Source organism: Rattus norvegicus, chromosome 5 (genome assembly GCF_036323735.1).
Source record: "Rattus norvegicus strain BN/NHsdMcwi chromosome 5, GRCr8, whole genome shotgun sequence".
NCBI lineage: Eukaryota > Metazoa > Chordata > Mammalia > Rodentia > Muridae > Rattus > Rattus norvegicus.
In genome coordinates, this window is record NC_086023.1 from 147,759,393 (window position 1) to 147,772,598 (window position 13,206).

The 13,206-nt window shown below is 54.5% G+C and overlaps 1 protein-coding gene across 2 annotated transcripts; it reads right to left on the minus strand.

Moving 5' to 3' along the window:
* Window positions 1–1,999: 1,999 nt before the first annotated feature.
* Window positions 2,000–12,454, minus strand: Hcrtr1 (hypocretin receptor 1). Of its 2 annotated transcripts, NM_013064.2 has the most exons (9): window positions 11,024–11,458; window positions 10,087–10,204; window positions 9,520–9,844; window positions 9,181–9,359; window positions 7,715–7,958; window positions 7,315–7,430; window positions 6,185–6,411; window positions 5,104–5,225; window positions 2,000–2,802 (listed from the first exon to the last, which is right to left on the minus strand). In NM_013064.2, the coding sequence occupies exons 3-9, from the start codon at window positions 9,716–9,718 to the stop codon at window positions 2,639–2,641; spliced, it is 1,251 nt and encodes a 416-aa protein (NP_037196.1). In that variant the 5' UTR covers window positions 9,719–9,844; window positions 10,087–10,204; window positions 11,024–11,458; the 3' UTR covers window positions 2,000–2,638. The 2 variants fall into 2 exon arrangements, with proteins under 2 accessions (NP_037196.1, XP_038965249.1); XM_039109321.2 differs by having other exon boundaries at window positions 10,087–12,454.
* Window positions 12,455–13,206: the final 752 nt, after the last annotated feature.

Below are 13,206 nucleotides of genomic sequence, written 5' to 3' on the forward strand. Positions count from 1 at the left end.
GGCTGCCTGTGTTTCTTAGCTTTAAGGCTGCCATTCTGGGCTGAAAGCAGCCACCTCAGACCTCTCACAGTATGGTCCTTTTATTATCTTAGGCCTGAGTTTTATCTCCCAGACAAACTCCATTTATGAAGTCATAACTCTCCCCCTACTTTTATTAAGCACAGACACCAGTACCTGCCAGTTGCATTTCTAGATCAGCATGATACCCAGTGTGCACTGTGTCTGTAATGAGCTGACAGAATTTCAATCAAAGCTGAAGGCACCAGACATTCTAGTTTGCTAGAGGGGCCGCATCACAGATGATGGTGTGATTATCCTCTGGCTTTGGAAGATGGAGATAAACTCTGAGGTGCAGAGGCCTTCAGCAGGGCGGTCCTCCCTGCAGGGTGGGGGTGGACAGTGGCTGGGACTGTTTTCCAGGTCACAGAGGCCAGCAGGCTTGTCAGGCTCAGCCATTCAGCTCTGGGCTGCTGTGTCTCTGGAGTCCCAGAATCAATAGTCCAGATCCTAGAGGCCAGCCCCTGTCATTTCTGGAGGAGGCCCCCTTCTTAGGCCCCCAAGGACTCCAGCCTCCATTTGCCAATTCCAGTAACCAAAAGAAGAGGGGGATGGGGAGTTGCAGGTTGCCTGTTTTATCTCCAACTGGCAGAAGTGACTTCCTATTCTAACCTACAGCTTTGAAAGCACCATCTGCTGGCCCTAGTTTGCTTTTGGGCTGGCCAGAGCAAACTCCCTCCTTTCTGCATGCCATTCTTCTGGACAGTGGAGCCTACTACCAAATCTCCCCAACCCCACCCCAACTTCTCTCAGCCACCAGGTAGCCCTCGGCTGTCTGCCATTCCCAGCCCAGGTTCTCTTATATACCACGTAACCCTGAGCTTGTCAGATGCTACTCCCCGAGCATCACTCCTTGGCATCTTGGCTACTTCCCCAGGGTGTGCTCAAGTTCGGCAGAACTCCCCAAGGAGAGGTGTAAAGCCCACGCTGGTGCTGGCTTCTGCCCCTACAGGAAGCCGCTGTCAACCCTGCTCCTGCAGATCCACATGTCCACTGGAAATCTTTATTTTTTTTATGTGGTGCCGTGGATGGAACCCAGTGCCTCACGTGTTAGACAAGTTCTCTGCCAGCTGGCTACACCCAAACCCATCCTTAGAGTGGTGTCAGTCACAACCTACTTTTTCCCTGAGAGCCCAAGACTGTAGGATCCAGCCCTCCTGCACTTGTCCCAAGCACACTGTACCTCTAGACTTGCCTTACACATTTGAGTAGGATTCCAAGACCAGTGGGAGCAGAGAGGTCAGGACTGCTTCCCCCTGCTGGCCAGCTATGGCTGATGAATCTGTAAATCAGAGGGGCTATTTAACACACAGACCTGATCTGGACAAAAGGACAAGCCTACAGTGGGCCATGACGTCAGGTACTCCTGGGCTGAGCCCCAAGGCCCTGCCTCACTTCCTGACTGGTGATCTGTTAACACCTGCTGGTGTGCTCACCCCCAGTGGCCTCAGCCAGATGTCCCCTGCTCCTCAGAGCAGAGTGGCGCTCCAGACTGAGCTCACCTTCTGCTCTGGCAACAAGTACTGGGGCCTTTTGGGAACCTTGTAATCAGCTCAGTGGAAACCGGAGCTTGGCTGGCTGCGTTCATGGCGCACTCTTTGTATTCTGTGAAGTCATAGAAAATAAACGAAGCCCTGATTTCCAAGAAGGTTACAAACAGTAAATCTGTCGACCCACTACCTACCCACCTACCTCCTTACCTTCCAGTTCAGAGGCCATCGGGCAAGGAACAGAAAATGTGTCAGAGATGGGAGTCCTGGGTACCAGAGGCTGGGCCCTGCCAGAGGCAGCATGACCCCCAGTCAGTTCCTCTGGGGTGGGGGCAGGGTTTCGCAGATAATCCCATTCCAGAGCCGTCTCCTTGTGCCATCCCCCTGCTGCCCCACCTCCCACTGCTAACCTGAGCAGCACAGATTTTGTGTAATGACAAAGAAAGGGAACATTCGGTACCAGGCTTTTAATTACAGTTGCCACGGGCTGTTGGCCTCCATGCCGAACGGCCGCATGGAGAGTGTTTAAGCACTCCACAATGCCAACGAGATCCAGCCTGTGCTGTGTGCAGTCCACACCTGGAGAGGGTGGACCTAGCTTCAGAGCTCACTGAGAAGGGCTGAACGCAAATTAGTTCACAGGGACACATTGGTGCAGCTGGCCATGTGCAGTCCGGACTTCTGGTGGCCTTCAGGCCAGGTGGATATGCCTGTGGGGACCCTTGGAGCGGACTCCAGCCAGGGAGGGCCTATAATTGAGTAGGAGACAGGTCTTTGGGGAGAAAGCCAAGCTCTGATAGGGTGAAGTGACACTGTAGGGTAGGGCCATACGAGACAGGGACAGTAACCACGTCCACAGCACTAGACGGTTTACAACGCTCTCTGCTCTCTTGAGCATGCTTAAGCCCCTATCAACTCAGCTTAGGGGATGCAACCTCAAGAGAGGGAATGACTCTGGCGGAGTCACTCAGGCAGAAAGCTAGGACTGGAGTTGAGGGATCGGACTGAGCAGCAGCAGTCTTTCCATGAGTGTGGGGGTGGGGTGAGCCCCAGGCAAAGGATCAAGCCTCCCAGAGCCTGGCCAGCCCCACTCAGGACAGCACTGTAGTGACTGTGGTCAGCACAACATGCTCAGAGACTTTGGAGACAGAACACCGGCTCTGCAAGGACAAGGACTTGTGTCTGGCAGAGGAGCTGGGACCCAGACCAGGCAGGCAGCAGGAGAATGCAGCCTTGAACTGCTCCCGAAATTTGCCTTGGTTGGGAGACAAAAGACACAGCCATAAGAGGGACAAATGCAGCAGGAAGGGAGTTTGAGCTTAAGGAGCACCCACAGGACTCCAGCTAAAGCTGCTTGGTGGAGCTGAGAGGGAGGGATAGAGAGGGAGGGAGAACCCAAGGCTACCTCAGCCCTGCCAGCCAGAGAGGGTGAAAGGGCCCCAAGCCGGTTCCTGGAGCAAAATGCAATTGTCTTGATTCCTTGACTGCACTCTGGCAGGAACCTGGCTCAAGTTGTGTCTGCCTCAGGAGCTCCTGTGTGTGTGTGTGTGTGTGTGTGTGTGTGTGTGTGTGTGTGTGTGTGTGTGTGTGTAAGGAGCTCAGAGTTCACACTGTCACTGGAGCACACCTCTGTGTCTCTGTGTGTGTGTGTGTGTGTGTGTGTGTGTGTGTGTGTGTGTGAGAGAGAGAGAGAGAGAGAGAGAGAGTGTGTGTGTGTGTATGTGCCTCTGTGGGCGGGGCACACCTGTGTGTGTGTGTGTGTGTGTGCCTCTGTGGGCAGGGCACATTGTGTGTGTGTGTGTGTGTGTGTGTATGTGAGAGAGAGTGTGCATGTGTGTGTAGGTGCCTCTGTGGGCAGGGCACACCTGTGTGTGTGTGTGTGTGTGTGCTTATGTGTGTGTGTGACGGTGGGGGGGCTCAGAGTTCACACTATTGCTGGCCTCAGGAGCTCACCTGTGTGTGTGTGTGTGTGTGTGTGTGTGTGTGTAGGGAGCTCAGAGTTTACACTGTCACTGGAGCACACCTGTGTGTGTGTGTGTGTGTGTGTGTGCCTGCCTCTGTGGGCGGGGCACACCTGTGTATGTGTGTGTGTGTGTGTGAGAGAGAGAGAGAGAGTGTGTGTGTGTGTGTGCCTCTGTGGGTGGGGCACACCTGTGTGTGTGCGTGTGTGTGTGTGTGTGTGTGTGTGTGTGTGTGTGTGACGGTGGGGAGGGCTCAGAGTTCACACTGTTGCTGGCTTCAGGAGCTCACCTGTGTGTGTGTGTGTGTGTGTGTGTGTGTGTGTGTGTGTAGGGAGCTCAAAGTTTACACTGTCGCTGACCTCCCACGGCCATGCCCAGTGGTGTGGAGATGAAAGCAACAGGCCTTGCAGGTGACAGTCACACTGCACCAGGGGCTGTGCCAGTCCCTCAGACTCCACCCACATCCCCCACGCCCGCCCGGGGCGGGGACATCCTCACACCTTTTGAGACTGTTTCGCATCACAGATGAGAGGAGCAGAAGACTGGTTTGCCCAAGGCCACCCAGCTAGAGGTTGAACCTGGGCTTCTAACCCCAAGCCCGCCTCGCCAAGGTGGAATAAAGGAGGGACTGCACAGCGCTGTGCCCAGCTCATGTGTTTATGTCGAGGGACAGAGGTTTTCTGGAACTGTGTTATCGACCTGCCATTGTCTAGAATCCAGCTCAGGGAAGAGCACAGAGTAGTTACTCTGCAAACACAGCCCAGGCCAGGCATATGCAGCTAGGTGGCTGCCTGTTCCTTCCTCCTCAGTAATATTCCTCTCTTCTGTCCTGTTCTGAGCTGGGAAGCTGCCAGGCAGCCTGACTGAGTAATTCCTGAGTCCCAGTGAGAGTTAACGCTAGTGATCTCTGACCCTTCTTCAAATGCCCTATTTTTGAAAAATTTGTGTCCATGCTTGGGCAGTCATCTTGACGGCTGCTCCAAAGCCCTGTTCTCAATCTGAGGTCCGATGTGTCACTTCTGCTAAGCCAAAAGTAGGGGGCCCACTGAGACAGGATGGGGATAGGGAACAGGACATGGTGGGAATAGGTTCCAAGGGGCCTGGACTCCCAGAAGAGAGTGGAAGTTTGCTTTGAGGCTCATGGATCCAGGAGTAGTCAAGCCACTCTACCCTGTGTCTATGCTGATGACTACCCCTGTCCTTGGCTAGACTATATGATTTCCCCTCAGTCAGGGCCTCCAGGGTCCCCTTCCCTTAGGTCTGGTCCCCTCTAGGAACATAGATTGCTATGTCTGCACCAGCCAGAGAGGAACTAGGAGGAAGCCCCACTGAGCATGATCTCTGGGTGGGCCCAGGCCCCGGCCTTCTTCACAGGCACTGGTGTGCAGGAATGTCAAACACCATCCTGGGTACATCTATGGGTCAGAGCTCAGATCATGGCTCCTGGAGGGGTGGGGAGGTGATGTATTTGAATCTCCCCTGTGAGTGAAGGGTTCCCACAGACAGCTTGAGAGCAGGTGCATCCTCCCCTCCCAGCCTGGGATGGACCATGGGACCACAGCCACCCTCAGTCATCACGCCCATAGTCCACTTACCACTGAGGAAGTTGTAGATGATAGGGTTGGCCGCACTGTTGGCGTACACCAGCCAGTGGGAGAAGGTGAAGCAGGCGTAGACAGCTTCCCGGTCGCTGGCTTGGCGAAACATCCCAAACACTCTAGTGCCAGGGAGAAGGATGGTGAGAAGCGGGATAGGTGGGCACGCGGTAGGTAGGGGGTGCCCACAGAACTCCAGTTAGAAGATGTCCCCACTGCTCGCTACAGTCCCCATAGGGCACTTGGTCTGAGATCTTGACCACTAGTTTTGGTACCCAAGCATGGATTATGACTAGAATGGGCATTGGGACAGCGACCACTGATCTGCTCAGACTCCAGCTATCTGGTCCCCTGGAGCCACTCCATTCACCTAAGACAAACAGCACATCCTGGACAGCGTCCGTTTTTTCAGTTAAAGCAGTAAAGCTTAGAGAAGTACATACCCAAATCACACAAGACTGGGTGTGGCCAAACCCAGACTGACCCTGTCCAGTCCTCCATGACCTTCCACTGACAACTCATGACTCCTCATCTTCTGTGTCCTTGTGTCCTTCTGCCTAAACCGCTATCCTCCAGCCCCTTGAAGCTTGACCCTGACTTTGAACTCACGATCCTCTTGCCTTGGCTTGCTAAGTGCTGAGATTGCAGACAGGCACCTCCCAGCTTCTCAGAGAAGCCTTAACAACAGCAACCACGACAACAACAATGTATCTGAGACAAACCCAAACCCAGCAGCCTGTTACCACTCTGCTTTCCTTTGGAATTTCATTTTCCTTCAGGGCCCTCACTGGCTGCTACGCACTGCTTTTTCTATCGATTTGCCGTCTTTCTTGCTGGAATGCAGCCTCTATGAAGACGGGGCTCCTGTCTGTCATTTGTACCCAGTCATCCTAGAACTTGATAGCACAGAGGAAGGATTTTCTAGCCCTTGGAGCTGAACCTGATATTCCCGTGCAGAGAGAGAGAAGATGGAGAAACAGGAGAGTTGCCTGTCCCAGGCTGGAGAGATGTGCAGTGAGCGGTTGTCTCTCTCAGGCCCCGAAGTTCCCCCCCTACCCCCGTGCTCCCCATGTGTCCTCACCTTTTAAGGACATTGAGGACACTGATGGGCAGATAACAGAGTGCAAAAACCAGCAGAACCACCATCAGCATCTTGGCAGTCTTCCTCCGAGCTCGCATCTGCTTCACCTCGGCCAGGAAGGCTCGGGCCCGGGGTTGGGGCTCTGTACACAGGCCCTGGTGCTGAGCTTCCAGTTGCTCTGAGGGTCGCTTCCAGTTCCGCACCAAGGCCGATGTGGTACCCGGGATCTATCCAACACACACACACACACACACACACACACACACACACACACACACACAGGAGGGAAAGGTGGATGTCACTCCTAGGGTCTGGTGAGCAAGGCGGGGACATACAAGGAGACTGCCACACTGTGGGATTTGAACACCTTCCTAGCTGCTCTCCCATCTTCCTGAGATCTGCAGCTACAACTTTGGGACAGGGTGAAAAGCTGAGTCATGAAGAGATGTCCACGCCACAGTGTGGGGAGGCCTGGGAATCAGGAGGGCCTCGGAAAAGGCCTGGACACCAGCTCTCCACCTAGGTAAATGCCTTGCAACCACCCCACAACCAAGGGGCCTGGAACCAGAATGCAAGACATTAGAGTTCAGAGAGCGCACAGACATTCGTGAGCTGATTCTCTGCTGGCCAGCTGAGTGCTTGGGGGGCAGGGGGCACATTGTGTTGCTTCTCTGGGTCTGTTTTCTCACATATTTAGGGGAGAAGGGAATAAGATATGGTGGTTAAAGCTGGCTCTATAATCCTAGTTACACCGGAGACTGAAGCAGGAGAATTATTAAGTTCAGTCTAGTCAGGCCAACTTAGCAAGACCCTGCCTCAACATTTAAAAAAAAAAAAAAAAAGGAAGGAGGGAACTTGGATCAGGGAGCAAAGCTCTGGGCATATTCTTCAGTGCTGGAACACTTGTCTAGCATATGCCAAGGCCCTGGAAGTTAATTGATTAATTAAAAGAGGCTGGAAGTCATTTTGGGGCCTCCAGCTCCCTATGTCCCTGAGCCTGGCCTTGCTATAGTCGCAGCGTAGGATAATATGTTCCAATGTCAGGGACCATCTACTCCCTCAGAAAAAAAACAAAACCAAACCAAACCTTCCCCTTCCCAGCGCAGACAGCGACAGCAGACGAGCCTCACCTGGGGGCCCCAGAGCTTGCGGAAGATCTGGAAATAGGCCATGCCCATGAGGCCCAGCGGGGCCAGGTAGGTGACAAAGAAGAAGCAGCTGTGGTAGATCTTAGGGTAGAGTTCATCTGTAGGAAGGAAGATGCAAGGGGTCACAGTCTCCCCTGGGGGTCACAGTCTGTCTCAGCAATGCCACCGTGTCCCCACATAACCAAAGCAAGACCTGGGGGCAACCGAATTTCACCTTAGGCACTCTGGGAGGGAGAGAGCCTAGAACTGCCCAGTCTAGCGGAGCCATCTTAAAGGGATCCCTAACTGATGCCCACACTAGAGGACATACCTGCCCTGGGGGTACCCACCTTGAAAATCCCCAGCCCTGGGGGTATACACCCCCCCCAGAGGTGCCCATTACCTGCCCAGCGCTCATCACAGACAGAGAAGAGCCGTGTGCGATTGGCTAGCTCGGGCAGAACACTGCTGCATTCCATGACAGCGGCCTGGGGCACCATGACAGCCAGCGACACAGCCCAGATGCCCAGGATGGAGCCACGGGCACGGCGAGCTGTGCTCTTGAACAGCAGAGGGTGGCAGATGGCATACCAGCGGTCCAGGGCGATGAAGCTGAGAGTCAGCACTGCCACTGACACCGACACGGCCTGCCCCATGGGGACACAACATCAGAGGCGTGGGGCGGAGGGAACAGTTCACAGCCCAGAGCTACCAATGCAGCCAATTATGACTCCACCCCTTTGTGCTGTGTGATTTGGGCAAGTCACTCACCCTCTCTGAGCCTCATCTGCAGAATGGGAATATAGCATGTATCTGGCAGGATGCTGGTGAGAATAAATGAAACCATGTATGGAAAATGTCCAGTTGGAGACCTGATACACACGATGAGACTCTTCCTATTTTTTTCTAAATAATCTATTCATTTTTTTTGTGTACCCTGATGTTTTGCCTGCATGTATGTCAGTGTGAGGGAGTCGGATTCCCTGGAACAGGAGTTACAGACAGTTGTGAGATGCCATGTGGCTGCTGGGAATTGAACTCAAGACCTCTAAGAAGAGCAGTCAGTGCTCTTAACCCCTGAGCTACCTCTCCATCCCCTCCTTTCTCTACTTTTACGACCTGTGAGGTAGGTGCTGTGCTGCAGGTGAGGAGAGGAGACACATGATTTCCTCCACAGAGGGGATCCTCTGAGTAGAAAACCTTAAAGCAGTGAGAAGTCCATGGGACATCTCTGTCACCCTGGAAGGTCACCCCTGTGCTTTTGGGAAAGCTCTCTTGGTCCACGAGGCACAGATGAATCTGCTGGTAGCATAGGCAGGTGTTGCCTCCAGGGTTTCCCAGGATTCAGGAAGAGGACCAAGGGCTACTGAGAGGCCATGGTGGTCTCTGGTCAACCCTCCTCCCATTCCACTGATGCTATCTGGGCGTCCTGGTGTCCAGTGTTGGGGATGGAGACTAAAGAGAGAATTCTGTTTAACTCTCTTGGTCCCCACTGGGGTCAGGGAGCAGTCCTGGTGAGGGCAGTTCTGTCTCTGTGGGCTCCCGTCTCCTCTATGCATGTGCTGTGGACCTAGAAGTAACTGTGTGTGTGTGTGTGTGTGTGTGTGTGTGTGTGTGTGTGTGTGCGCGCGCGCGCGCAGAGATACACATGGCCAAGTTTGTACCTGTCTCCAGGAGGGGAAGTCTGTGTGTGTGCGGGGCTGTGTCTGTGTTCCCAAGTGTCAAGCCTGGTGGCCTGAGTGACCCCATGAGAGTCCCAAGCCCCCGTGACTTGACTAAAAGGCAAGACTTAAGGTTACTGAGAGCCACCAAGGTCATAGGTTTTGGACAGATGTGGTAGCGGGTGCTGAGAGCCATGGGAGAGCTAACCTGGAGATAGGGGATGACCTTGCACAAGGCATGGCCGAAGAGCCATGATTCGGTGATGTCCACTAACAGGCTGGCAGGCAGGCAGATGGCAGTCACCAGCACATCTGCCAGGGACAGGTTGACAATGAAGTAGTTGGTGACTGTCCTCATGTGGTGGTTCCGCCACACAGCCAGGCAGACTGCAAGGAGCAGCAAGGTGAGGTAAAGCCAGTTAGCAGAGCCACACCCATTCAGGCTCTGCTGGGAGGCCAAGGCCCCACCCCGACCTCACCAGCAGGAATGGGTATGAAGAAGAGAAGGCCCAGGATTCCCTCTACTCCTCAGAAGACAGACACCTACCCAGAGTGTTGCCCACCAAGGCTATGAGAAACACGGCCACGTAGGCCGCGATGAGAACCCACTCGTACTGCTTCGGATAGAGATAATCGCGCCACAGGTAGCGGAGGAACTCGTCCTCATAGTCTGGAGGCAGGTGGAAGGGTTCCCCACTGCTAGTGGGGACTCCGGGCTGGGCCCCAGGCGTGGCTGAGGGTTCCATGAGCCACTTCAGCTGAGGAGCATCCTGGGCTCTGTGGAGGAAGAGAAACTCCCACAAGCCCTCAGCCCACTCCTTTCAAAGGCCCTGGTCTTGCACTCAGGTCTTTATGGTCCCAGAACAAACTTCCTGAAGGAGAGAAGGAAGGAAGGGAAGGAAGGAAGGAAGGAAGGAAGGAAGGAAGGAAGGAAGGAAGGAAGGAAGGGAGAAAAGAAAGAGGGAAGGAAGGAGGGAACATCAGAGACTTCGTTTACCTTCTTTCTCTTTATTCTTAGTCATAGGATGGGAATGGTGGAATTAGTCACCTTACCTCCCTCATTCAGCCTCGGTTTCCCCACCCAATGGTCTAAGGGAGTGTTAAAGGTACCTACCTTTCAGTGTCACGATGAGGAGTATTGAGCTCTAAGATTTGGGAACTACTTCACCCAGAGCCTGGTACACCCAGATGCCGGCCCTCCAGTCAGTGTCCCGTGTCATTACTAGTGAGCCCTGCTGTGTGGATGGAGAGACCGGAGGCTAAGAGGTTGAGTCCCTTGTTCAAGGTCACGAAGCCAATCCAGGTCTGTCTGAGTTCTCCAGCCATCAAAGATTTAGGAAGGAAACCCATTCCCAATGGCAAATATTCTCTCTTGAGTCAGTCTTGGTGAAGGGTTGGGAAAGGGTTCAGGGAGATACTGAAGACCTAGGTCCCGCCCACTAGACCTGCCAGATCGTCCTCAGTGCGCGTACACGCGCGGGAGCGTACACACCCGCGAACAGGAGTGAGGGTAGGCTCCTTCCTAGGAGAGAGGAAAGATCCTCACGCCAAGAAATGGGCTTCTCAAGACCCCCTTGCTAATTCTCCTGGAATCCCCGGGACCGCGATGCTCCCCGACGACCGCCAGGGGTCGCTGAGTTGGTGCGCAGGCCGCTCTCCATTCATAAATCCAGCCTGGCTCAGGCCGCTCCCTCCTCCCATGCTCAGACCCCTTCTTCCCTCGGCTGGATAGGGACAACCCCAGACTGGTGTAGGAGGATGGACAGTCCCCCTGAAAGCCCTAGGGGAAGGGGCAGAGACACTGGCCTACCGATTTCCCAGCGGGACCTCCTTGCTCCTTAGGGAGTCTGGGAGGATTCCCAGAAGGGGCAGCAAGTGCGCTAAAGGGTACGCGGGAGCCGCCCGAAGGTGAGCGGAGTGGGTGGGTGGTGGCGCAGTCTCCTAGCACCCAGGTCACTCCTCCTCCCCAGAGACTCCAGTTCCCTCCATCACCTGCCGCTGCTCCTCTGGAATCCCCAGGTCAGTCCTGGGGGTCCCCTACCCCCCCGCACCTGTTGGCTCCGGGCCCGGGGCATCCTCGGTTGCTCGTATCTGGACCTCGCTCGCGGGACTTCGCCTTAGGGCAGAGCTGGAGACGCGGCGGGGTAGCCCCCTCCTGAGGAGGCGCTGTCCGCTCGGTGGCTGCGTGGTCCCGTCTCTGTTGCCCGCGGTAGCTCGGGAGGGCTCGGAAGGTCTGCGCGCCGCGGGGAGGGGAGCGGAGTGGGAGGCTGGGAGGAGAGGGGAGGGAGCCCCGGCCTGTCTGCCTCGAGGTCACCCAGCTGGAGCCCCGCCTTGTACTTCACGCTTCCATCCACCTCCATTCACGCGTCCGCTGGCTCATTCATATCCTGAGCATCCTTTCGACACTTACGCTCCCGCCACCTCGCATTCAGCGCGCACCTGAGGTGGGGGGCCCACAGAGCAGGGATGGACCCCATCTCTACTTGCTGCCTCACCTGACCGATTAGGGGGGGTGACACAGGTGGGTGGCACAAGGGTAAGAGGATGCCAGTGCCACCTCCAAGCAAGCTCAGGACGCCTAGAGCAGCTAGTGTCCAAAGACGTCAGAAAGCCCTGATCTCTCCCGGTTCTCTCTGCCCCCAAATCCTTCTTGTTCGCACTTATTTTTCCCCCCTCCTAAAGCACGGACGTGAGGTAGAGGCAGAAGAAGGGAAGCTGGAGGCGTTCGTTAATTCAATATTTACCAAGCTCTGTGGCTAGCAACGAACCTATAATACGGCCGCCATTTCCACAGGATACGCAATGCACGATCTCATTTAATCCCCCATGTCAGCCTGGTAAGATAGTTATTATTGTCCCCATTTTACAGATAAGTCCTTGGATATACACAGCTCAGGGTTTTGCCCAAGGTCAGAGGTGGAGCTGAGGTTCGAACCTGTGTTCCACACTCAGCTTTCCCTCCCTCCAGTTCCTGCAAAGGATGTAGGCTTCCGGAAGTAAGGCATTTCCCTATAGTGTCCACAAAGCCAGGAGAGATCTAGGGGGCTGAGAGTCACAACAGGGCAGGAGAGCTCACCCAGGGCTTCCTACAGCACGAACACCATCTCTGAACCACGAAGCATGACCAAGCCCTCAGGCTAAGGTGGAGAGTGTAGGAGGTGTCTCTAAGGTTGACAATAGCAGGTGCACATAATTGGGTGGGGTCTCCTGGGAATCCTAGCAGGTGGGTGGGGATTTTGTCCACCTCTTGCCTCAAGACAGGGTCATCCAAGCAACTCTCTTTGCTCTCACATCCCTTCCTTCCTGGGAAGGAACCACCATCTTCCCTTTGCAGCCAGACTCTCTTCCAAGGCACTGGGGATTCAACCAGGGAGTCTGTCAAGAGACAACTAGGGCATCACCCTTGTGGGTCTGGTGACCTCCACTCTGGAAGAATGGAAGTGGCTGGACCCAAGGCAGAAACTCTGTCCTTGGGTCGCTGTGGTGTGCAAGAATGTGGGTCATAGATCTCTAGGATTCTAAAACTGTCATGTCTGCTCTGAGTGCTGCCTCAGGCAGGGGATGGATGAAGGACTCCAGAGAAGAGGGACTGTGGTGTGCGTGTGCGTGTGCGTGTGCGTGAGTGAGTGTGTGTGTGTGTGTGTGAGAGAGAGAGAGAGAGAGAGAGAGAGAGAGAGAGAGGGAGAGAGAGAGAGCGAACGCTTGTGTATTCACGAAGAGTGGTTAGGTTGTGTCTAAAGACTCTAGACCATGGCTATGGGTATTTGTGTGTCTCTGTATGAGAGCGGGATTTTGGATGATGACTGGCTTCCCCTGGGTAAGATATGTCTGTGTGGGTCTTGATTTGTCCCTGTGTTTTGGTATCTGTGTCTAAGGACTGTGTGTGTGTGTGTGTGTGTGTGTGGTGTGTGGTGTGTGCACGTGTACAAGTGCATGCACACACACACATCAGTTGTGTAGGGCGGTTCCTGTCTGGATCTCAATGTGCATCTGTGGTTTTGACCAGCATTGGCCTCTCGGTGTGTCTCCCTGTGAGTGTGGGAATGTGTGTGTGGGCATGCCTTTGTGTCTACAGCTCTGTAAGTGTGTGGATGTGGAACTTGGGAGTCTGCTCCCATGGTGATGATTCATCCTTCTACATTCTGCCTGCATGCCCCCCCTTACCACACACACACACACACACACCAATCTGGAGCTTCGACCATTTGCTATGTAGGGGTCCCAGAGGAGGCTG